The sequence below is a fragment of the Scyliorhinus canicula genome, chromosome 12 (assembly GCF_902713615.1).
Source record: "Scyliorhinus canicula chromosome 12, sScyCan1.1, whole genome shotgun sequence".
NCBI lineage: Eukaryota > Metazoa > Chordata > Chondrichthyes > Carcharhiniformes > Scyliorhinidae > Scyliorhinus > Scyliorhinus canicula.
In genome coordinates, this window is record NC_052157.1 from 10,177,809 (window position 1) to 10,204,444 (window position 26,636).

The following is a 26,636-nucleotide window of genomic DNA, read 5'->3' on the forward strand; positions in this document are numbered from 1 at the left end:
ATTGGAGGGGGTGCACTAGGATGATTCCGGAATTGAGGATTGGCTTATGAGGAGAGACTGAGTAGACTGGCATAATACTCATTGGAATTTAGAAGAATGAGGGAGGATCTTCTAAAAACATAAAATTATGAAGGGAATAGATAAGATAGAAGCAGGGAGGTTGTTTCCACTGGTGGGTGAAACGAGAACTAGGGGGAATAGCTCAAATTAAGGGGAGTAGAATTGGAACGGAGTTGAGGAGGAACTTCTGCACCCAAAGGGTTGTGAATCTGTGGAATTCCCTGCCCAGTGAAGCAGTTGGGGATACCTCATTGAATGTTTTTAAGGCAACGATAGATTTTTGAACAGTAAAGGAATTAAAGGTTACAGTGCGCGAGCGGGTAAGTGGAGCTGAGTTCACAAAAAGACCAGCCATGGTCTTATCGAATGGCGGAGCAGGCTTCGAGGGGCCAAATGGCCTACTCCTGCTCCATGTTCTTATGTATATAAACATCTGTGATAGTAAACATGGTACCCTAAAGATGGAGTTTGAACTCCTTGCAAAAATTGCAAGTTGAACCCAATCTAACTGGTGACGTGGAAATGCTAAGTGGAGGTCAGGCGTTATTCCTGAAGTAACGACTAACCAAGTTTTTGGTGCTGTTCCTTATCCCTGAGAGCCATGTGGCAAATGACTGCAGCCCTAGGTCTCGTGCATTTGTTGTTAAAGGGAAAGGTGCACAAACTTTTTTAAAAAGAGTATAGGTGGAAATGAAGTGGAGGGAAAATAATTACAATGTGAGCAAAACGTTCTGTAGCACAAAATGAATACAATTACTGAATGGAATCCCAAAGGAAAGTCTTTTGGCAAATGCCATTCTATGCTCTGTATTCACCTCCCTGGGTTGACATATTTCTTGAAATCCTGTGCTTATTCTGTTGAGGCCTCTAGCCTGATATGTGTCTGAAGCTAGGCATGAAGTATGCCCTGAACACTGTGTGCCTTGGAAATGGAAAATATAGCATTTCAGTTTCAAATTGAAGGGACGTGGTTGCAGAGAACTTTGGTGATAATGTGGTGTAGCACATTTACTCAGCAGTGAAAGCCATGAGCGGATTGATTTGTTTAATCTTTTTGTTCATGGTTTGATGTAAGAACGCAAGTCTGATACTTTGCAACTCAGCGCCGGCTTGTTATTCTCGGATAGTAGCATTGTTGACAGATATGGTGGTAAGAGTTTATGGCATGGCTTCAACTGGTTTGAATTTGTGACAGAAAATGAACTTTGATTGCTTAACTGTAGCTTTTATCATAACTATGTGCGGCAAATTTCAGTCAAGTAAGATCAAAAGTTGTCTTTGATCATCCCTGCTATGGTGTTTTGACTAAGCCTTGTACTGCAGGTATTAGTATGTTTTGCTAAATGCAATATAAACTAGTTCTTGGAGAAAACTGATGTAATCTGAGAATCGACAATTTGGACACTGCTTGTGCATGTGAGATTCAGATAAAATAATTTCAAAGTTGATTGGTTAAGTAATGGGACAACAAACTGCCCTTAATCAATTGCGCCATATCTCACTTGGTATATGTTTAGGATCTTCGGGAAGGCAAAAGTCCTCATCCCCTTTATTACATATTAGATTCAAAACATTTTTTTGTTAAATACCTAATCAGTAAGTGCATATTTTGGTCATGGGCCTGTAGTTTCCTGCCTTGTCTCTACAGCCTTTCTTAAATAGTGGGACCACATTCAACAACGAAGTACTGCATTTCTGTTTGAATAAGTTCATGTGATTTGATGTAAACGTTTGAGGCACCGTACAGCAATTATGCCGATAATACAATTATCTGGCCTGAGATATGTATATCCCGTTTGCATCTAACTGTACTTTGCCATTGAAACAATTTGGTCATGCAGAATTCTTTGTATTTGCAAGCAAATGCCCTTTATGGAGTGTAGACACAATTTATTTTGGAAGTATGCTTATTTCTACTTCAAATCTTGGATTTACAAGCTGCAATCCATACATGCTACGAGACCTTGGAGGGGTGTGGGGGGGTGGAGTGGAGAGGGGATATGCAATATAATTTCCTGTCGCTCTGAAGCTCGGCATACGTCTCCAGAATTTCTTGCATTCTGTAATTACTGCCAGATCTGCATCCCCAACATTTTGCCTTTTGGTAGTTTAGAAGTCTGGGTAATGGGCCTATCAGTATGTCACTATTTGAAAGGCACCCCCCCCCCCCAAACCACCACCACACACTGGGAAAGTATGGGGCCACTGCTGCAGTTCAGAAATGTCTTAACCAAAAGCTAATCAGTACATTTGAACTGCATTTAATATCATTTGAAGTAGGCTTGTAATGATGTTTCAAGTTGGTTTTGACTATTCAGAGCTAAAGAGAGAGCGAGATATGTTGGATTATGTACTGTATTAAAGGGAGTGGAACAGAGTAGTAGGTTAGTGATTAGTGGGAGCGAGGAGAGATTGGACAAAGATATAGAAAAAACTTAAGAACGGGTGTGACAGATGGACTGATGGGGAGGAGAGTTTTGCATTGGGACAAAAAAATGTTTGGGATATATATTAAAAAAGGTTAATATGGAGGAGAAAGGTTACAGTCTGAAGATGTTGGCAATGTTGTTGAGTCCTGGGCCTGTAATGTGGCTAATCGGAAGATGATATGCTGCTCCTTCCTTTTTGCGTTGGGCTTCACTGGAGCATTGCAGCAGGCTAAGGACAGACATGTGGACGCGAGAGCAAGCTGCTGGGTTGAAATGGCAGCGACCGGAACATTAGTCATGCTTACGGGCCCGACGAAGGTGTTCCGCAAAGCTGGATGCCTAGTCTGCGTTTCGTCTCCCCAATGTAGAGGAGAATCGAGAGCATTAGAAGCAGTGAATACAGTAGACCAAATTGAAGAGGTGCAAGTGAAATGTTGCTTCACTTGAAAGACAAAATTGCAAAAAGAGGTCTTGGATTGGGGGAGAGCAGACGTTAGTAAAATAACGGCAGAATCTGGCCAGGTAGATTGGAACAAGTTACTGGTGAGGAGATCTACAGAGAACGGGGGGTGGGGGGGGGTGGTGTGTGTTCAAAGAGGAAATGGGGATGGTACAGCCCCAACATGTTCCTTCCAGGTAAGAAGAAGGAGTAACAAGCTCGAGATCCCTGTTTGACCAGAGATACTCAGGACACAATGAGAAGGAAGAGAGAGGCTTTTAATAAGTACAAGGGAGCAAATCAAGTTAGCGGAGTAAAGAAAGTGGAGGTTGGAGCTTAAGAAATCAATTAGGAGAGCAAAGAGGGGCTATGAGAAATCTCTAACTGATAGGGAAAAAACCCCCAAGATATTATATAAGTATATTAACTGGGTGGAGCCAGAGGGCATTGGTATCGTGTAAATTAATATTTCGCATCTGTCCTTCACCCAAGAGACTGAGGAGGCAGATATGGAACTCTAGGAGAGAGACTGAGGTTATTGAGCAAATTTTCAGAGGGGAGGGACAAAGTATTGGGGTGTGTTGGCAGGCTTAAAAGTGGAGAAATCTTGTCCCAGGTTGCTGTGGGAGACGAGAGACGAGTTGCGGGGCCTTGATCCAAATTATTAATTCTTCTCTGGCCACGGGAGAGGTGCCAGAGGACTGGGAATCACTACAGGCCAGTGAGTCTCAACGTCAATGAAATGGGGGGAAACTAATGGAGAAAATCTCGAAAGAGAGAATCTATCTCCACTTGGAGAGGCACCGTTCGATCCGGAATAGTCAGCCTGGCTTGTCAGAGGGAGTCATACCTAACAAATTTGATTGACTTTTATGAGCACGTGAATAAGTGTGTAGATGAGGGTAGTGCGGTTGATGTAGTTTACAGGATTTCAGCAAAGCCTTTGACAAGGTTCCACATGGGAGACTTTGAAAGAAGCAAATGCACAGGGGATACAGGGGAACCTGATAGGGTGGATTCAAAGCTGGCTGAGCTGTCGGAAATGGGGTGATGACAGACTGCTGCTTTAGTGACTGGAAGCCAGTGTCCAGTGCGCACACAGGGATCTGTGCTGCGCATCCTATTGTCATTTATATAAATGACTTAGATGAATATGTGGGAGGTACAGTAAGTTTGCGGGTGACACTAACGATTGGCCGGCTTGTTAACAGCGAGGCTGAGAGTCTTGGGTTACAGGAAGATATAGATGGGTTGGTCAAATAGGCAAAAATTGGCAAATAGTATTTAATCCTGAAAAGTTTGACGTGTTACACTTTGGAAGGGGCAATTTGACAAGGAAATATTCAATCAATGGCACCACACTGGGAGTCCTGAGGAACAAGAGACCATGGCGTGTTTGTAAAATCTATCTCTGAAGGCAGAAGGGCAGGTTAATCAGGTGGTAGGGTGGTGTAAAAAGCATATGGTACATCAATCGTGGCATAGATTACAAAAGCAAGAAGTCATGTTAATAATAATCTTATTGTTGGAGTTATATTAGAACATTAAGGCCACAGCGGGAGTACTGTGCGCAGTTCTGGGTCGCCACATTATAGGAAGGATATCGCACTGGAGCGGGTGCAGAGGCGTTTCACAAGGATGTTGCCTGGGATGGAACATTTTTAGTTATGAAGAGAGCTGGATAGGCTTCGGTTTGTTTCTGCTGGAGCAGAGAAGACCGAGGAGCTACCTGATCGAGTGTACAAGATTGAGGGGCATGGGCAGAGTGAAGGCGGAAACAGCTGTTCCCCTTCGTTGAAGTCGGTTACGAGTGGACAAAAGTTAAAGGTGAGGGTGGGAGGTTCAGGAGAGATTTGAGGAAAAGCTTTTCTTACCCAGAGGGTGGTGACGGTCTGGAACGCACTGCCTTGGGAGGGTGGTAGAGGCGGGGTTGCCTCACATCCTTTAAAAAGTACCTGGATGAGCAATTGGTACGTCTTAACATTTGAGGCAATGGGCCAAGTGCTGGCAAATGGGATTAGGATTGGCAGGTCAGGTGCCTTTCATGCTGCAGTGCAGACGCAATGGGCCTTTTCTGCACTTTATTTTTCTGTGATTCTGTGATATTGTCAGCTGGATACAGTAGGAATCAAAATTGCAACCGCGTCTCTATGATGTAACACTACATGGGACAATGACATTTCCATCATTGGATATAGATAACTAAAACCATTGGGTATATTTAATCTGTGAAGCCAGCTTGTCGTCTTTTCATGACAGTTTTAAAATGTTAATGTACAGAAAAAAAAGGTAAATTCCAAATTTGTTGTTTAATGGGAAGATATGATTATTTAGATTTGATGAGACCAAATGGTTTAACTGCAATGTTTGGAGATGATGTGTTTGAACATTGATGCAGTTAACTGGTTATCATAGTTGACGTGCATGCACATTTTTTTTCAGAACTATTCCATGGCAGTTTACCTTGTAAAACAGCTGTCTTCTGCAGTGTTGCTTCAAAGACTGCGGGCAAAAGGAATAAGGAACCCGGACCATTCCAGAGCATTAAGTATGTACAATTTGTGGGCAGGTAGATGTTTGCATAGGCAAATTTGGCAATTTCTTTGTGTGTTAGAAACCCACAATGCAGTTCATGACATTCTTTCCTTTCTGTTCAGTATTGGTTTCAACCACTATATTAAATAATTTTTTCTGAATAATTAAAAATGCTGAATTGGTCAATCGCGTTTATTATTGTCACACGTTTTGGACTCTAGGGGAATTGAAGAATATTGGGATCAGGCGAGAAAGTGGAATTGAGGGCAAAGATCAACCACAATCTCATTTACTGGTGGAGCAAGCTTGAGGGTCACCTGACCTACACTTTGTCCTATTTCTTAGGTTCTCATCAAAGTATAAATTTGTTTCTCCCAGGTCACTTTGCCCTGTATCTCTAATTATTTGTACCCTCGTCTTCCCTACTGGGTACACAGAATGATAGAATTTACAGTGCAGAAGGAGGCCATTCAGCCCATCGGGTCTGCATGGCCCTTGGAAAGAGCGCCCCTCGTAAGCCCACACCTCCACCCTATCCCAGTAACGCCACCAAGCGTTTTTTTGACACTAAGGGCAATTTAGCATGACCAATCCACCTGATCTGCACATCTTTGGACTGCGGGAGGAAATCGGAGCACCCGGAGGAAACCCACGCAGGCACGGGGAGAACGTGCAGACTCCGCACAGACAGTGACCCAAGCTGGGAATCAAACCAGGAACCCTGGAGCTGTGAAGCAACACTGCTAACCACTGTGCTACCGTGCTGCCCTTTTCATTCCAGTTCTGAAAGTCTGATGGTGGGAAAGGGGGATGGGTCTCTGGGTGACAGCAACCCTGCAGAACCTTCCCCATGTGTCTTTAATTTTTCTCGTGAGGTTAAATTGTGAGGCAATTTGACTAACGAGTGACTGTCATAGCCAAGTCTGATTCTGTTAGCGTTGTTTGCCTAAAGACTCCATTCCTAGCTTGGCTAATTTACAAGTGACCATTGGTAGAATCCTGGTTTGGGTCCCTCCCCCCCCCCCCCCCCCCCCCCCCCCCCCCCCCCCCCCCGGCACCAAGCTACTCAGACTGATTATAAAACCTCGGGACCCATTACAGCCGAATTTGGTGTCTGATTGAGGACTGACCAGCGATCCAAACGCTATTCCTTCACTGGCTATTTGGTGCTTTATCGTACTATCTACATTATGTCATGGGGAACGATTTCTGGAAACTAACCTCATAGAACCTGTTGTTTACAGTTGAACAGAAGTCAATTATTTGAATTGACACAATTCTCTCACACCCATAAGCAAATGAGTTGGGTGTGAGCCAAAAGAGATGGGGATTAATGGAACGCTACCTTTTTTTTTTATTGTTTTCAATTTTTACTTTTTCCAAGTTTTTCTTCCTTTCTTCAGCGTGAGGTGTGATTCCACAGGTGCCTGGTTATGCAGCACCCTGTCCTTGCTGAGCCAAAGAGGAAATGTAGTGTTCGAGTTGAGGTTAGGTACAGAATCTGAGACCGTTACGCTCTGTATTCTGTCCTAACTTGCTGACCCATTGGAAGATTTCCCTGGATGTTTTTGTCTCCTTGTTGGGGTACTCCAGGAATTCAAGCTGTAAATTGCTGGTTACGTTTTCTAGAATTAGGCCAATTTGAAGACCTCACTCATTGAACATTTTCCAAATTGAGAAGCTTTTTGAAATGTTTGTGTTAGGGTATACCAAAATTGTATTTGCTCTTACGCATATGATTATTCTGCTGACTCTACCCTATTGATGTCGCAGTCGAATCCAACTATTGCTATTTTGGCCAATTGCCCAATCACCAATTGATTGATCAGGCGAATTGATTTCTGTTTACAATACAGCTCTGCTATTGAAGAGCTCAACAACTTGCTGGATTGGGCTGAAATTGAGGAACTAAAAGTAGGAGTAAGTACAACATTTAAGAGTGCCACCATAGTGGGAGCACATTGATGGGGGAGGTTGAGCATCTAGTTAATCACTGTTAAGCTGTTAAAACTATAAATCACTGCTGCTCAATGGAAATGAAGGTTCCAGCTCAAAAAAGATCAGATAGAAAACCTGCAATTAATAAACCGATATTTAGCAGTTTTATTTGCGTTGCTGTTTCCCCGTGACCACGAAGCGGATTCCACTGCTCTGTTTTACTTTGATCTAGATGCACCCGAAATCAAGTTACACAGAGCTGTTGCATCGTTGATTAATTTGCTTAAAACTTGTTCATCCCACTTTACTACTTTTTAGTGCATGAGTTGATTCACTCATTGCAATCATCTCTGTAGTTTGAATTTACAACAAACTCCACATGTCGACGCTCAACTTGCCTTAAAAAGTCAAACTCTTGTCACGTACTTGGTTTTTACAAAACCATCCAAAACCAAGGGCAGCACGGTAGCATGGTGGTTAGCATAAATGCTTCACAGCTCCAGGGTCCCAGGTTCGATTCCCGGCTGGGTCACTGTCTGTGTGGAGTCTGCACGTTCTCCCCGTGTGTGCGTGGGTTTCCTCCGGGTGCTCCGGTTTCCTCCCACAGTCCAAAGATGTGCGGGCAAGGTGGATTAGCCATGCTAAATTGCCCGTAGTGTCCTAAAAAGTAAGGTTCAGGGGGGGTTGTTGGGTTACGAGTATAGGGTGGATACGTGGGTTTGAGTAGGGTGATCATTGCTCGGCCAACATCGAGGGCCGAAGGGCTGTTCTGTGCTGTACTGTTCTATGTTCTATCACCTTTCTTAATATGATTTTAACAATTCTGGATGCAAGAAGTGTTAACTCAATACACCCTACCTCTGCTTCTCCTGCGTGGTAGGCCAGTCAGAGACGTAGCAATTTGTGAAATCAAAGAGTACATAGTGTGCTGCTTCCCGTTTTAAAAGTTTCCTCCTGAAGGTGCTGGGCCACAGTTGCACAAATGCAATCTATCAAATGAATCTGGTACCTTGCCCAAAGGGGCAGATTTTAACATTTGAGCCTCAACAGTGAGTTAAATAAATAAATAAATCTTTATTATTCGCCCAAGTAGGCTTACATTAACACTGCAATGAAGTTACTGTGAAAATCCCCTAGTCTCCACACTCCGGTGCCTGTTTGGGCACACTGAGGGAAAATTCAGAATGTCCAATTTACCTAACAGCACATCTTTCAGGACTTGTGGGAGGAAACCGGTGGACCCGGAGGAAACCCACGCAGACACAGGGAGAATGTGCAGGCTCTGCACAGACAGTGACCCAAGCTGGGAATCGAACCCGGCACCGTGGCGCTATGAAGCAACAGTGCTAACCACTGTGCTACAGTGCCACCCTAGAGAATTGCTCCTAGAGCTTCAGGACAGAATGGTGATGCGAGTTTGGTAAATTGAAACCTCAACCTAGATTTCTTGTTATAATAAAATCAGAAAATGCTGGAAACAGTCAGCACGATTGGCAGCATCGGTGGAGAGTGTTAAAGCTTCAGATTTATCCGTCTGTCAACTGCATCACACCTGAGCTTGAGCCTGTTTTCCTCCAGTATCCATACATGCAGTTTCCAGCAGGGGTTAGTTCTCCTCTCTTCCTGAATCCTCTTTTGTATTGGGGCCAAATCTGGTTGTGGTGTACCAACTGCTGTCCTAGCTGAATCCAAAAACCTCAATAGAAAATTCATCCAAACACTCGAGCTATCTCATATGCATGGATCATTGATTTCTTTTTCCCATTCGATGTTTGGGGGAAAGAGTTAATTAAAAATGTAGCTTTCAGCTTCAAACATGGAATTAAGTCCTTTTGACCTGTGCTTTGTTTTGCTGCTGCTTTTCTCATGTTCATTCTGCGTCTCTTTTCTCTCATTCTATCTCTGAACTCTTCCGCCTCCCCTCCCCCTCTCAAGTGTGCTGTCCTAATATTTGTAAATTGTGTTAAGCCGTATGCTGTTGCTGCCAGCTGGCCATTGCTGGTATGTGGTCTGCAGAAACCTAAGAGTAAACATATCGGCCTTAGCAAATACTATTAAGTTACTTTACGTTTCTAGCTTTGGTGCCACTAGTGGGAGTCTTAGCATAGTACAACGGCAGCATAATGTACTTTGCCTGACATCAAATGAAACCTGCTCATTGAATGTAGTCGAGCAGTCTCTGTCTCTGGCTGTATTTCTAATCTTCCCATTTATTATAGTAAGTAAAAGCTGTGTTAAACCCATAATTTGTCTCCCATTTGGTTGCTATAAATGGTGATTTTTGCTTGATCCACCTTTTCGGACGACCTACACTTTTGAGTTGACCCGAGAGTGGGAGGTGCCATACTGTTGCCTTTATCTGGGGGCTGCCGCCCAATTGTCTGTGCACAATAATTTTGTAGCGGGGGAGGGTAGTGGGTAATGGTGCTGTAGCAGCTAGTCACTGCAAATCATGCCCAGCTAATGAAGTGTTTCTTCCCTTAGGCAGATTAGGATAAAGGTGAACTACTGATCTGTCTGCTTTCCTTCCCTGCCTCCATCCACCCTGCAGCCCTGCCGTCTCCCACCAGAGGGGAGGATCGGAATGTTGTTCAACTGCAATATGTTTGTCAAAAATTCATCATGCTTTTGGCAGCTAGGTCTGGAATGCGGAGTGCTGCTGGGTGTGAAAGCAATGAGACAATGGCTGTTCCTCATTAGCAGCCCTTTTACTTGGAGTGCTTTAATTTCCAGTCTCTTTTTTTTCTTTAAGAAGTGTAGTTGACTTTGTACGGGGCAAACTCTATTAATGTCTAGAAGGAGAAAAGAGGGTGGGCCAAGGGAACTGTTTGTTGCAGTAATCTGCAGCTGTAACCTACAATGTTTAGTTAGCAGGAGAATTGCCTGTCACTTGGGTTGCTTATGGACAGAAGCTTCCTATTTCCCGTATGCCCTACAGGCCTTATCCTATGTAGGCAGATCATGTGCAGCAGTTTTGTGCTGTCTTGACTAGCAGGAAAAGACAACATGGGGAATATTGGCTAGATTCAGACATATTGTTCACTCAGACTGTAGGAAAACAAAGTCCCACGTTCTCCCCCCCCCTCCCCCCCTCGGCCTCTACACAACGGTATAAATCTGACCCTATTTCCCATCCTCTCCAGCTTTGACAAAGAATCATCCAGACTCGAAACGTTAGCTCCCTTCTCTCTCCACAGATGCTGTCAGACCTGCTGAGATTGTCCAGTATTTTCTGCTTTTATTGCAGCAAAGTCACTGGTGTATCTGTCAAAACAGGCAAACCCCATTTACAGCTATACAATGGATCCTTCTGATTAGTTTAGAGGAATCAGGCTTTATCTGAATAGTGAGCTCCATGCATTAGGACACTAAACCATGCAGGCCAGCAGGTTCCAGATTTGATTCCTGGTTTCTGCTGAAGGGAATATAAACGAACATTCATACTTCTAATTTGAAATTTATTCACAGGGTGTGGCTGTCACTGGCAAGGCCAGCAATTATTGCCCATCCCTAATTGACCTTGACAACTGAGTGTCAAACAACAGCACAGGAGACTAGGTTTCCTCCCCTGAAGGACGTTAGCGAACCAGATGGGCTTTTACATCTTTTTATACCGGCCTTTTGTTCTAGATTTATTTATTTAACTGAATTTAAATTCTGCAGCTGCTGAAGAGGGATTTGAACTCGTGTCCAGTAGCATAACTACAATGTTACAATGTTACAACTACTGTGCAATAGCTCCTGCTAGAAAGTACACGTGTGGATGCCTCATGAGGGCAGAATGGAATTTGCTGGGATTGCCAGAGAGTTGCAAAAACCTACCTGCATTTCACTATCTCAACTTGCACACAAAGAATAACATTTGCGGGAAGTATAAAGGGTTATCAATTCTTGTCCAACTGTACCCCATCGAGAATCACTGTTTCTGCAGAGTGGGAAATCTGTAGATCAATGCAATGGCCGTTTTGTGTTAAAATACAACATAACCAGTTGTCTGAAGTAATTTTAAAAATATATTTGCTTCCTTGCCTAGTCAAAGAGAAGTTAACGGCTGATCCTGATAGCGAAATCGCCACCACCAGCTTGCGGGTGTCTCTGTTATGTCCTGTGAGTACAGCCATATCTGAATTATTGATGATTAAATTGCCTTGTCTTCCTCCTCGGAATCACTGTGCTTATTAACTGTCTGGGGCTGAAGAAATTATTTTTCCCAATCTGATTTATTGATAGTTGGCTGTGGGAAAACCTGTGAATTATAGATTTGATAATGTCACTGCTTAAAGTACAGCATATATTCTGATTTTGAGCTTGATGTTTTGAAAAGCTGTTGTGGATTTGCTGATGTAGAGGTACTAAACGTATGCAAATGTGTAATACAGAAAATTCACATTCCGGGTTGGAATGATGCTGTTATTCTACTATTAATTTCTTCTGTGAAATAAAAAATCCTCAATGTACTTAACATGCAAAGGTTAAAAAGTTCCACTCCATTAGTTGTGAAAAGAGTTTCTGACTTTGGTAACAATGTATTAATGCATAGCAATTTGTATTGGTGCAATTCTTTCTCTTCGTCTTGCCCCGTTACCTCAAATGAATTTCCCCCGTGCCCTTACATGACACCACCAGATATTGCTTTCTATAACTTTTCACTGCATCAGCAGCTCCCCATGTCCAGTCTTCACAGAAATAAAGTTACCAAGTTGTTCAAAATGAAAATTTGTTTCTTTCCCTCCCTGCTATTTTTACCCTCTCCAAAGCAGCTGGCTTACAAGACAATGCAATTCCCTGAATGCTAGGGGTGCAAATAGCTGCTCTTCCTGTGTGAGCCTGAATGGTGTATGCTAGTGGGTTTTCGAATTTCTGGAGGATATCACAGAGCTTGTACTATTCTGACCTTCCGTGCACACTTACCAGAAGGTATCGGTGGATTCTGATTGGCAACAGGAAGCCTCAGCTCAGTTTTCATTTCCTCAGCTCAGGAGCTGTGAGGCTAATAGTTGCGGTCCACCCAAGAAGTACAAACATTGCACAGACTGTGGGACTTCCTGGTCTGTCTAGCTTGGCACTTGTGTTACATTGTGTGGCACCATTACCCACCAGGAAGCCCAAAGTAAATAAAATTCAAGATGGCAGAGGATGCGCTAGGAAATTATGGAAAATGTAACACCCAAGCAACAGCTGTCATTGCCCCCATTTTTGTGCATACTCTACGTGTTGATGCCTGATGTTCCATTATAAACATCTGGACCCTATTCTATTTGCTCCAAGTAAGACAGTTTAGCATTAATGTGGAGGTCCATTCACTACTACACCTGACTATCTACATTACCCCTCAGGTTTATTCATCCATTGCCATGGGTTACCTTTTGTTTCAAGGAACATTGAGGTGCCCCCCTTCTCGCTCTTCCCCACCATGTGGCTGTGTTCAGAGGTTGTTGTAACAACCATAGATGGATTAGGTTTGTGTTTACAAAATGATTATAACCATGAGCAAATAGAAAAACATGTCAGCACCTGATAAATAGGCAATGTTGGGTGGGGTTTCCTTTGGGACATCATGCATCAGCATTGGAATTTACTGGGCAGCACCGTGGCGCAATGGGTTAGCACTGTGGCCTCACGGCGCCGAGGTCCCAGGTTTGATCCTGACTCTGGGTCACTGTGTATGGAGTTTGCACATTCTCCCCATGTTTGCTTGGGTTTCGCCCCACAACCCAAAAGATGTGCAGGCTAGGTAGATTGGCCATCCTAAATTGCCCCTTAATTGGAAAAAATGAATTGGGTACTCAGTTTAAAAAAAGTAGAATTTTTGTTTAAAAAAGCATTGGGATTTACAAATAACCGCCGCCTGTTACCTTCGATATATGATGACTTCTGTTGTGGTTTTCTTCTAATAGTGGTAGAGAAACAAAGGTAGTTTAAGGGATTTATATTTGTACTGGTAAACATCAGAAATAAGGTATAGTTTCAAGTTGGTTTAATTTAATGTTTCTGTGCCTGGAGAAAGGTGATGTATGTATGGGGGTTGGTTTTGTTTCAACGGTGTTTCTATTGTGCTTAGAGTGAGCTACGGTGTGAAAAATAAACAAAAGGAACATTCTCCCCGTGTCTGAGTGGGTTTCACCCCCACAACCCAAAGATGTGCAGGTTATGTGGGTTGGCCACTATTTTGAGGTCCACCAGCAAAACAGAAGAGAGGAAAGAACTGAGGGACAAAGCCAAAAAAAGGGCCGCTCCTGTTAGGGGCACTGCCCGAACATAACAAAAATCAACGGAAACTTAAAAACATCAGATAAGAGTGCAATTAAAGGGGTCATCGGTGGATTGGCCAAGCTAAATTGCCCCTTAATTGGCAAAAAAAAAATTGGGTCCTCTAAATTTATTTATTTTTAAAAAATAAACAAAAGGCCTAAGTATTTTGGTGTTGCTTAGCAACTAGGGTCTTGTAAGGTAGGGAAGCTTTAGGCTTTAGTTTTAGCTCAATTTGTGGGCAGTTGACACTTTGAGGCGTGCCGTGCCCCCCCTCCCCCCCCCCCCCCCCAAGAAACTGGACAGGACAAGGGAATTGCAATGATGCAAGCTTCCTAAGGAACAAGATATAATTCAAGATAACTGCGGAATTGGGATAGAAAGAAGCATTTAAGATACCTGAAGTTAATAAACCAGACAATGGTACAATGGCATTGTTCAGAAGAATTCAAGAGAAAGCAAAGTGTTTCGAGTTAAACAGACGATTGCGGTAGCTATTTAAAGTGGGACAGCAGACTTCAGAAGTAGATTAACATTTCATGTCATTGTAATGCAGTCTGGGAATCGAAAATTGAAGCATGTACGAGCAGTTTGCACAGCAGTCAAAACTAAGAAATCCTAAAGAGGTGGTGAAAAATTCTGGTCTGTGTTCGCTGATAATTGTAGAGCGGAGGCCTTTTCGTGTAATTTGGAAAACCTGGTCTGGACTTCAAAATGCAAACTGCTAAGAGAAAGCATGCTAATGAGAGAAGATTTTAAGTGTGTTCTTGAAAGTGGAGTTTGGAAACTCTCATGCTAATCATCGAGGGTGGGGGGGGGATAGTTTCTGAGGAGAAATTCAGACTTTAACTTGGTTTCAGAGTGGGCAGTATATTTGACCACAGTCGTCTTGTGTGCTTAAAAGGGACTGCGTTTCAATGAGACCATTGTAGCTTAAGATGTACTTTATAATTCATGTCAATTCTGTTTAGCACAGGGCTAAATCGCTGGCTTTGAAAGCAGACCAAGCAGGCCAGCAGCACGGTTCGATTCCCGTAACAGCCTCCCTGAAGAGGCGCCGGAATGTGGCGACTAGGGGCTTTTCACAGTAACTTCATTTGAAGCCTACTCGTGACAAGCGATTTTCATTTCATGGTGTATTGTAGTATCATCCAATTTCTTCACATTTCAAAGGTTTTTCCTTGTTGAAACTAATTTGCGATCCTGTGACTCTGTTTCTTCACGTTTTATGAAAAAAAAGTAAGTCTTTTGAGCCAGGGTTCCGTCCTGGGATTTTCTCATCCAGTTATAACATCTACTGAGATCCTAACAATAACTTAAAAGGACTCTTAATCTTTTAAACTAGCTGTCTCTTACTCCTTTCAGAAGCAGAAACAAAATAGCTAATATGTCCAATTCACAGCACGTCTTATGTGAGTGAAGTTGCAGTTCAGCATTTGTTTATTGAAAAGTGATGAATGTATTTATTTTCCAAATAATTTGACCAAGATTCCATGTGTTTTTTGTTTCCAGCTGGGCAAAATGCGGTTGACAATCCCGTGTCGTGCAGTAACCTGCTCACATCTCCAGTGTTTTGATGCAACGCTTTACATTCAGATGAATGAGAAAAAACCAACGTGGGTTTGTCCAGTCTGTGATAAGAAAGGTCCTTATGAGCACCTAATTATTGATGGGTAAGCAAACTATGTTAGAACTTCAATCTAAGGAAATACCAAGCTTTTCCTCTCGTTATTGTCACTTGGTTTGAAAGATATTTTGGATTGCAAAGTGAAATTATTGAGCTACTCTTGTTTTTGAACGTCGCCTCAAGTGAGAAGTGGTTTGTTGCCAGGTTGGATGTCCAAATTGAGGACTGTAGGGAGACACGGTATCCTTCGCTTGCATTTTAAAGAAAAGCTGTTAAATTTATTACTAGAATCGCGTAGGTATTTGTATTACCCAAACCAAAGCGATTTGTTCAGGCGCACCGACCAGTTAAATGGTGAAGTTTGAACATATTTTGCATTAAGTTGTTTCTCGAGCAGCAGAGTTCATCTTGTGTGCAACACCCAAAATCAAGAAGAACGTTGTTTTGCAGGCTGATTTGCAGCTTTAGCTTTCCTCTGGTGTTTCTACCCATTCTGTTACCTGTCCTGGTGGTTAATGTAATTAAATTAAACTGTATATATTCTCACATGACCTGAAACTGAAAATCAGTGCCTTTTTCCCCTCTAGCAAACAGCTTGCCTTTACAATAATAAAAACAAGAAATGCGGAGAAAAATCTTGACAGCATCTGTGGAGAGATATAGTTTAAAATTTCAAGTCCAATGACTTTTTTCCTCTGAACTGGAGAGGTAGAAATGTTGTGGAGCTTTAAGTTGTTTGGAAATGGGGAGAATGGATCAGGTGGAACAAAAGGTGGGTCAGGGATAAACTAGAGGGAGATTAAATATCAAAAACCGTACAGACGGCAAAGCTACTGGTAATGGTGGTAGTAAAGAAACTAAGCATAGGTGCAGAATAGGTGTTAATAGCAGGATAAATGTCAGCGCTCTGGCTGAAAGCAAAAACATGAAAATCAGATGCAAAATGACACTTGATGGAATGGGGAAATTAAAGATGGGGAAAGAGTTAATGTTCTGAAGTGGTTGAACTCGAAGTGGTGAGCCCAGAAAGTTGGAAAGTGCCTAATTGGAACATGAGGTGCCGCTGGATCTGCCAATTAAATACTTTACAGCCTTCTGGACTCAACATTGAGTTTAACAGCTTCAGACCATGAACTTTGTCCTCATTTTTGAAATTTATTGCCCCCAAGTATCAGGCTTGCATCATGTCTTTGCTTTCAGACAGAGCTGATCTTTAATCTGCTATTAACTTCTACCCTGGACTTATGCTTTGTTTCTTTACTGCTAAAACTGCTACTCCCTTCGCCTTTTGTTCCAAGGCATCTTTGGTATTTAATCATCCCCACCCTCTACTGAAGCCTTTTGCACTGGTTTAGCACAGGGCTAAAGAGCTGGCTTTTAAAACCGACCAAGGCAGGCCAGCAGCACGGTTCAATTCCCGTACCAGCCTTCCCGAACAGGCGCCGGAATGTGGCGACTAGGGGCTTTTCACAGTAACTTCATTTGAAGCCTACTCGTGACAATAAGCGATTTTCATTTCATTTTCATTTGCTCTTCGACCCATCGCGTCTATATCCAAGGATCAGTTTTTAAACGCTTTCAGGCTCAATGTCTTCTGGCTTAAATCCCAGGTAGCAGGTTGGTTTGTCCAGTGAGGAATTGTTTTACAAAATACTTGCCCACTGCACTTCCGACTGGAGGTGGGGGCGGGAAAATAATAATTTTTATGTTGGCTTTTAATTAGGAGCAGTTTCTCCCAAGCTTGTCAGTGGATTTTATTTTACTCAGCAGCATGTTTGAATTGTCAGTGCTCTGCTTTATCCAGTCATCTGGCTGTGGGGAAAGTCAAAAAATGGCATCTGCTTTTTCATACCTGCTATTGAGTGTCTGTGTAAGACTACCTGGTGGTAGCTCTTTTTAAGAAAAATATTATTTTCATTCATTTAATTTTGCCTTTCAGCTGTGCAAAAGTGACCACTTGGCTGACATTAAGAGATTCAGTGCCCCTAATGGGGAACTCTAGCCCAGCGTGAGTCCGCTCCTTCGGGAGAACTGAAAGTTGTAGAAAGGAGCAAAGACTATTTTAAGACTAACTACCTGTGGAAATATGCAAGCTGAAAAGCCAAAAAGAGTCAACAGTTCACATCAAAAGTAAAAGACAATGATGCACCATATTAGTGAATTACCATGTCAGTGAATTGGAAACATTCTTGTTTAAACTGAACCATTGGTTTCCCATGCCCTGCCAGACCTCTGGGAGAGAGGAATAAAGTGTCTCCCGGATCATCCCAGTTCAGCAAAGTACTGTTCCTGACTGGGAAGTGTAGAGTCACATAGCGCTTTTGGGGATATTCACTGGCATAAGAGTATTGGCTGACTCGCAGAAGGCAGAGTGGGGATAAAGAGACCTTTTTCAGGATGGTAGACGGTGACTAGTGGTGTTCCTCAGGGGTCATTGTTGGGACCACAACTGTTCACTTATATACATAAACGATCCGGAAAAAGTGCATTGTTGCTAGGTTTGGAGAAAATACAAAGATATGTAGAGGGACGGGTAGTGTTGAGGAAGTGGGAGGCTACAGAAGGACTTGGACAGGCTAGGAAAGTGGGCAAAGAATTGGCAGATGGAATACAATGTGGAAAAGTGTGAGGTTATGCAGTTTAGTAGGAAGAATAGAGGCACCAAACTATTTTCTGAATGGGGAAAGGCTTCAGAACTTTGAAGCACAAGGGAATTAGGAGTCCTAGTTCAGGATTTTCTTAAGGTTAACATGCAGGTTCAGTCAGCCGTTAGGAAGTCAAATGCAATGTTAGCATTCATTTTGAGAGAGCTAGCATGTAAGAGCAGGGATGTACTGCTAAGGCAGTATAAGGCTCTGGTCAGACCCCATTTGGAATAGTGTGAGCAGTTTTGGGCCCCGTATCCAAGGAACTACAGAATGCTGAGAGGCCTAGATAGAGTGAACGTGGAGAAGATCTTTCCACAAGTAGGAAACACTAGGACCCAAGGGCATAGCCTCAGACTGAAGGGACGATCCTTTAAAACTGAGATGCGAGGAATTTCTTCAGCCGGCGGATAATGAATCTGTGGAACTCCATTGCTGCAGAAGGCTGTGGAGGCCAAGTGGCTGAGTGTCTTTTATATAATCTTTATTGTCACAAGTAGGCTTACATTAACACTGCAATGAAGCTACTGTGAAAATCCCCTAGTTGCCACACTCCGGCATCTGTTTAGGTGCACTGATGGAGAATTCAGAATGTCCAATTCAGCTAACCACGTCTTTCGGGACTTATGGGAGGAAACCGGAGCACCCGGAGGAAACCCAGTCAGACGAGGGGAGAACGTGCAGACTCCGCATAGACAGTGACCCAAGCCGGGAGTCGACCCTGGGACCGTGGTGCCGTGAGGCAACTGTGCTAACCACTGTGCTACCGTGCTGACCAGAGATCGATAGATTCTTGATAAATAAAAGATCGAGTTACGGGGAGACGCCTGACGTCAGTAGTGAGGGAAATTCTAGAATGCATTATCAAATTTTGTAGCGGAGCACTTAGAAAACAGTGGCAGGATCGGACCCAGTCAGCATGGATTTAAGAAGGGGAAATCGTGCTTGACAAATGTAGAATTCTTCGAGAATGCAACTAGTAGAATTGATGAAGGGGAGCCAGTGGATGTGGTGTATTTGAACTTTCAGAAGGCTTTTGACAAAGTCTCACATAAAAGATTAGCGTGTAAAATTGAAGAGCGTGGGATGGGGGTAGTGTATTGAGATGGATAGAAAATTGGTTGGCAGACAGGAAACAAAGGAAGTAGCGGGTCTTTTTCAAATTGGAAGGCAGTGACTAGAGGGGTACCTTGGGGATCGGTGCTGGGACCCCAGCTTTTAACATATATTCATGATTTAGATGAGGGAACAAAATGTCATATCTCCAGATTTGCAGATGGCACCACGTTGGGTGGAAGCGTGAGCTGTGAGGATGATGCAGAGATGCTTCAGTGGGGTTTGGACAAGTTGAGTGAGTGGGTAAATGAATGGCAGATGCAGTCTAATTTGGATAATTGCGATGTTATCCACTTTGGTAACAAAAATAAGAAGGCAAACTATTATCCGAATGGCCATAAATTAAGAGAGCGGGACGTGCAATGAGACCTGGGGTCCTTGTACAATAGTCACTGAAGGTGCATGTAGGTGCAGCAGATGGTAAAGGCAAATGGTCTTCATAGCGAGAAGATTCAAGTACAGGATCAGGGATGGCTTGCTGCAGTTATACAGGGCCTCCTTGAGGCCACACCTGGAATATTGTGTGCAGTTTTGGTGACCTGATCTGAGGAAGGATTTTCAAGCTATAGAGTGCAGCAAATGTTTACCAGACTGATTTCTTGGCTGGCAGGACTGAAGTACGAGGGGAGATTGAATCGGTTACGATTGTATTCGCTGGAGTTCAGAATCATGGAATCATAAAATTTACAGTGTAGAAGGGGACCATTCGGCCCATCGAGTCTGAACTGGCCCTGACAAAGAGCACCCTACTCAAGCCCACATCTCTAACCCTATCCCCGTAACACAGTAGCACCCACTTAACCCTTTTTTTTGGACACTTAAGGGCAATTTAGCATGGCCAATCCAGCTAACCCGCACATCTTTGGACTGTGGGAGGAAACCGGAGCGTCCGGAGGAAACCCACGCAGACACGGGGAGAACGTGCAGACTATGCACGGACAGTGAACCAAGCCGGGAATCGAACCTGGGACCCTGGAGCTGTGAAGCAACTATGCTAACCACTATGCTACTGTGCTGCCTCAAGAAGAATGAGGGGGTATCTCATTACCTATAAAATTCTAACAGGGCTATACAGGGTAGATGCATTCCCGATGGTGGGTGTGTCCAGAACCAGGGGTCACAGTCTGAGGATACAGGGTTGACCATTTTAGGACAGAAAAAAGGAGAAATTTCTTCACCCAGAGAGAGAGTAGTGAGCCTGTGGAATTCGTTACCACAGGAAGTAGCTGAGTCCAAAACATTGTATGGTTTCAGGAAGCAGTTAGATATCGCACAAAGGGCGAAGGGGATCAATGGATATGGGGGAAACGGGATGAGGCTATTGAGTTGGATAATCAGCCATGATCATAATGAAGGGCGGAGCGGGCTTGAAGGGCCGGATGGCTGCCTCCTCCTATTTTTTTCTCTGTTTCTAGAAGGCAAGAGAATGGGGATGAGAAACATTTCTGCCATGATCAAATGGCAGAGCTGACCCGATGGGCCAAATGGCCCAATTCTGCTCCTATATCTGTGGCCTTAGGAAACAGGGATATGTACAGCAGATGATTTCTAATACTCCACTCTAGTAAAGTTATGATATAGTGAAACGTGCACACATTTTACAGATTTCAAGCAAGTGTTCAAAGGAGAGGGGTCATGAGTGCAGACTCAGTCCCAGACATTCCTCTCCCACATGCCTTCCCACTTTTGTAACAGGTTTCGATAGCACCAGAACCAGATGTACGATGAAGAATGATCACTTTATTAGAAAGGGAGTGGATGAAAGGGATGCAGACCTGAGACTGAGTACATTCTGGTCAAACCCAATTTTTTGCAAAAAAAAAGACTTACTGCTAATTGGTGTAAAAAGCTAAAATATTGGTTTCCAGTTTGATAATATGATTTGCATTATCTAAATTAACCGCCTTCAGCAAAAAGTACTATAGATTCTGAAAGATCAGTTGAATCCGTGCATTGTTTTTTCTTGTGTTGTGTATATTTTGGATGACCCTTGTCTGCTTTCAAATTGACAATTTTTTGCACAGCATAAACATAATGCAACAAAACACAATCAGAATGACGTAACTTGAAGCCATAATTTGGTGGTCGATATAAAATTCTGATACCTTTCAGCTCTGCATCTAAGCAGTTTCCCAAGTTGGATTTATAAACATTGCCTGTTTGAGGTTGCCTTCAGGTTATTATGTCCTCCACATGATGGATATAGAAATGGGCTCAGCAAGCCAGATGATGGCCTCCTGTTCTGTAAACATGCTCGGGTTTTTGTTTTGAATGAAGTAAGCCATTGCCATCTTGGCTTGTTGTCACTTTGACATTTTTTGTCTTGAAGGCCTACGAGGGGATTTTGGGTTAATTTTATATTATTGTGCTTTTAAATTGAATTCACCCCACTAGGGCATAATTCCTATTTGGATTTGAGTTTGATCCATTAGCTATGTGAACAAAATAGCCATCAGAGGTGTGTTTTTATTTTTTTTATTGCATTTTTCCAGGATGTGGGTGTCACTGGCTAGGCCAGCATTTGTTGTCCATCCCTAATAGCCCTCGAGACGGTGGTGGTGAGCTGCCTTCTTGAACTGCTGCAGTCCATGTCACATAGGTATATCTACTGTGCTGTTAGGAAGGGAGTTCCAGGATTTTGACCCAGCAACAGTGAAGAAACGGCGATAGATTTCCAAATCAGGATGCTGAGTGACTTGGAATGGAACTTCCAGGTGGTACTGTTCCCTTGTCCTTCGAGATGGTAGTGGTCATGGATTTGAAAGATGCTGCCGAAGGAGTCTTGTGAGTTCGTGCAGTGCATCTTGTAGATGGTACACAGTTCCGCTACTGTGCTATGGTGGTGGAAGGAATGAATGTTTATATAAGTGGTACAAAGGGCAGCACGGTGGCACAGTGGTTAGCATTGCTGCCTACGGCGCTGAGGACCTGGGTTCGAATCCCGGCTCTAGGTCACTGTCCGTGTGGAGTTGGCACGTTCTCCCCGTGTCTGCGTGGGTTCACCCCCACAACCCAAAGATGTGCAGGGTAGGCGGATCGGCCACCCTTAATTGGAAAAAATAATTGGGTACTCTAAATTTATTTTATTAAAAAAACATTTTTTTTAAATGTAAGGGGTACCAAACAAGCGGGGTGCTTGGTCCTGGATGGTGTTGAGCTTCTTGAATGTTGTTGGAGCTGCATTCATCCAGGCAAGTGGGGAGTATGCCATGACACTCTGTCTTGGAGGTGGTCAACAGGCTTTGGGGAGTCCGGAGGTGAGTTACTCACTGCAGGATTCCTAGCCTCTGACCTGCTCTTGTAGCCACAGTATCTATATGGCTAGTTCAGTTTGTGGTCAATGGTAAACCCCCTTGCTTTGATAGTGGGGATTCACTTGAGGGGGGATCTCATAGAAACTTATAAAATTCTAACAGGATTAAACAAAGTAGATTCAAAAATAATGTTCCTGATGGTGGGGGAGTCCAGAACTAGGGGTCATAGTTAGAGGATAAGGAGTAAACTTTTAAAGAATAATAATAATAATAGGCTGAGCTTCACCAAGAGAATGGTGGATATGTGGAATTCGCAACCACAGAAAGTAGTCAAGGCCAAAACATTGTGTAATTTCAAGAAGGAATTCGATATAGCTCTTGGGCTAAAGGGATATGGGGGGAAAGGCTGGATCAGGGTATTGAACTTGATGATCAGCCATGATCATAATGAATAGCAGAGCAGGCTCGAAGGGTCGAATAGCCTCCTCTTCTATTTTCTATGTATTCAGCAATAGTAATGCCATTGAATGTCAAGGGGTGATTGTTTGATTCTCTCATTGGTGATGGTCATTGCCTGGCACCTGTGTGGCGGGCATGTTACTTGCCACACAAGCCTGGATATTGCCCAGGTCTTGCTGCATTTGCACGTAGATTGTTTCAGTGTCTGAGGAGTCAGGAATGGAGCTGAACATGAATGGAGCAATCATCAGTGAACATCCCCATATCTAACCTTGTGATGGAAGGAAGGTCATTAATGAAGCAGCTGAAGATAGTTAGGCCTTTGACGCTACCCTGAGGAACACCTGCAGTGATGTCCCAGGACTGAGATGATTGATGTCCTACCACCACAACCATCTCCCTTTGTGCAAGGTATGACTCCAACCAGTGGACAGTTTTCCCTTGATTCCAGTTTTGCTAGGGCTCTTTGATGTCATACTCTATCACATGCTGCCTTGATGTCAAGGACAGTCACTCTCTCCTCACTTTGGAGTTCAGCTCTTTTGCCCATGTTTGAACCAAGGCTGGAATGAGATCAGGAGCTGAGTGACCCTGGCAGAACCCAAACAAGTGTCAGTGCACAGTATCACTTGGAGGCATCAACATGGCATATTTTAAGACATGATTTGATGTAATTTTATAATGGCCTCCATGTTTTGCACAAAGCAAGAATCTTGAGTGACCAGAAAATGCTTTACCATTACTAAGATGGTAGTTTTGAATGTCAACTTGAGCCAATTCTCAGGACAGAGCTCTTGAGAGAATTAGGGAGCATTGCTGAAAAGAGAGTCAAAGCTTTTAATTTGCATACATCAGGACAAGAACAAGAATGCCAAATTTTAAACCATCACAGCAATTTTCACTAAAGGAAAAAAGGATGCTGATTGGTTGACAAGTCGATACTGGTTAGCTGATGCATTGCCATGGAGAAAGCAACAGGGAACTAATGGCGCCCCAGTCAATCAAAGTCCACTCATTAACCGATCAGAATCCTTTAGTCCTGCGGTGTAAATTGTTGCAACTTTCTGAAATTTGGCATTCCTGCAATTATTTCGATGTGTGCAAGACAAAACCTTCAGAAATGTGACTCTCTCTTCAGCAATGTTCAAGTTCTGTGCTTCCAACCAAATGTTTGGAAAAGGAGTCTTAACCTTGCATTTGAAAATCAGAGCTAGCCAGTTCAAGAAATACTGACTTGTAAAAGTGTAGCTACGTTTGTATCAGGGCTGTTAAATTCTGCAAGAGATTGTAAATCTCTGGCAATGGATTAAATTTTGCAAGTTGTTCAGTTATCTATTGCACATGAAATAACCAAATTTCCTGCTTTGCCATTGGCTTGTCAATTGAATGCTTTCAGAAGATGGGTGGTCTGGTCATGTGACTGGACCAGTAACCCAGAGGCATGTGTTTGAATCCTACCATGGCAGGTGGTGGAATTTGAATTCTATTAATTAGAGAAGAAAACATGGAGCAGCACATGTGACAAAGTGCAGTGTCATGCAAAGCACGCAGGTTTTTGACACACATAGACGAGCCTAAACTATTCTGCCTTTTGGCCCTGTTCTGGCACACGGTTAGATTATTGGGTGATGTGATCAAAAGCTTTCAAGATATTAAGGGAATGGGGCAGGAGAAACTTTTTCTACCAGTTGGAGAGTCCTACAAGTAGGGGGCACAGTCAAAATATTAGAGCCAGACCTTTCAGGGGTGAAACTAGGAACTACTACTTCACACAAAGGATGGTAGAATTTTGGAAGAATATTCTGCGCTTAATTTAAAATTCTGTGATGTATTTTTGTTACCCTAAGGTATTAAGTGATATGGGGCAACAGTACGCAAATAGAATTAGGTTACTGAATAGCCATAACTCATTGAATTGCAGAACAGGCTCGAGAGACAGAATGTCCTACTCCTGTTCATAAATAGATCATGGATGATCTGCCCTCAGCTCCATTTACTTGTCTTTGTTTCATGCCCCTTGATATTTTTGCTGAACAAAAGTTAATTGTTCTCCATATTAAGAATTTCAGTTGACCCAGCATCCTCAGCCATTACGGAGAGTTGAGTTCCATATTCCCACCACCCCTTGTGTGGAGAAAGAAAATCTACACTGTACCCTTTCTAAAGCTAATATTCTTAGAGCTCAGGTTCATGCCATCATAAAAATGTATTTTGAGTGGTAGCGATATTCTTCAGATTATAGAGGACCCATAATCTGCTGTGGGAGCGACTAGTGATACAGAATTCAAGGATACCGAGCGCGGAGTTGAAAACAAAGATCAAAGAAAAGTACAGCGCAGGAACAGGCCCTTCGGCCCTCCATGCATACGCCGACCATGCTGCCCGTCTAAACTAAAATCTTCTACACTTCCTGCGTCCGTATCCCTCTATTCCCATCGTGTTCATGTATTTGTCAAGGTGCCCCTTGCAGCGAGTTCCAGGCACCCAGTGCCTCGCATATCTCCTCTTAACCTTGCCCCTTGCACCTTAAACCTATGCCCCCTAGTAATTGACCCCTCTACCGTGGGGAAAAAGTCTCTGACTATCCACTCTGTCTATGCCCCTCAAGTTTGTGGACTTCTATCAGGTCACCCCATAACCTCCTTTTACATCTCTCTCATTCAGACAGGCGTCATGTACCCAAATGACAGAATCCCACTACTTCTTAAATGATTTTGCCTCTACTATCCTACCTGGAAGACCCATGTATGAAATCAGTCCTGAGTTTTCTTAAATGATTGGCAGCAGCTGGACAATACTCACGACTGATGTTAAAAAGGAGCAAACAATTCACACCTTCTGATTTGATGCGAGATCCTGACAGCAAATGGCTGGAGGCCTGGGAAATCTGGGTCATTTCTTTTGATGTAAAAGGTATCTGAAGGGTAGGCATCTTTGCTTCAGCAGTACGTGTCCCCAGCTCCAGCACCAATTAAAATAATCTTTAATGCCGCACTCGCGGCAGCGTGATGTCAGATTGAGGTGATTTCCTCATCCTGCTCGAGGTAAAGTACCTTCCGTGAAATATAAATGGAAGACCATCAATCTCAAAGAATTGGGAGAAAGTGAGAGGGCTAGGTATACATGCCCAATAGTTAAGAGAAATTGCACCAGATGGTATGACCCAGCCAAGTCGGAGAGATACAGAGAAACCCATTACTAAGTTGGAGACTTCAAGTCAAATAACGGAGTAATCCACGTCAATGGAGCTTCCACTTCATTGTGGGTTGAGCGTATATGCCATGCAGGGTCCCGCCCGCCTGTCTTTGAACATGAAGAAATCAGCTTTTGCCAACTTGCTGCCAAGGATATTGCTGGAGTTCAGCAAACTACAACTGCATCCTACCAGCGCAGGCCACTGGAATGCTTTGTGCTGTGATCCAGCCCATCAGCTAACGATGCCTGGGATTCTTTCACACCCAGCTTCAAGTATCTCAACAAACCAATGCCCACATTCTTAGCTATGCGGCACATTCATGACCTATGCATGAGCAAGATTCACATGCTGATGGGATTCACATTTGCGGGTACCTACCCCATAAGACGAAGGGCCCTGTGGTGTGTTCGCACTGACACTCTTTATTAAATAAAAAAAATTTGAGATCACAAAAAAATATGCAATTTAATTTGAACCTGCAGTAAAATAGAATTGGATTACATTTTTAAAATGTTAATTGAAGGGATTGGCTATTTCAATGGCAGTTATAAATCAGCACACTTAACACAGTTGATAAGCAGCAGTAAAGAATTTTCTTCCTCCATTCCTTCCACCTCTACATTATGCTGTCCCCCAAAGCAAGGGCATCTGCATTAATTTCAAAGATCAGTTCAGTTGGGTATTGTCAG

At 43.2% G+C, this 26,636-nt stretch overlaps 1 protein-coding gene across 6 annotated transcripts in view; it reads left to right on the plus strand.

The window, feature by feature from the left end:
• Nucleotides 1-26,636, plus strand: part of pias1b (protein inhibitor of activated STAT, 1b) — a 170,851-nt gene that overhangs the window by 128,912 nt on the left and 15,303 nt on the right. For all 6 annotated transcript variants that reach the window (XM_038814871.1, XM_038814869.1, XM_038814873.1 and 3 more), the window contains 3 exons: nucleotides 5,371-5,476; nucleotides 11,435-11,508; nucleotides 15,163-15,323. In XM_038814871.1, the coding sequence (XP_038670799.1) occupies nucleotides 5,371-5,476; nucleotides 11,435-11,508; nucleotides 15,163-15,323 (341 nt within the window). The remainder of the gene's footprint in view (nucleotides 1-5,370; nucleotides 5,477-11,434; nucleotides 11,509-15,162; nucleotides 15,324-26,636) is intronic.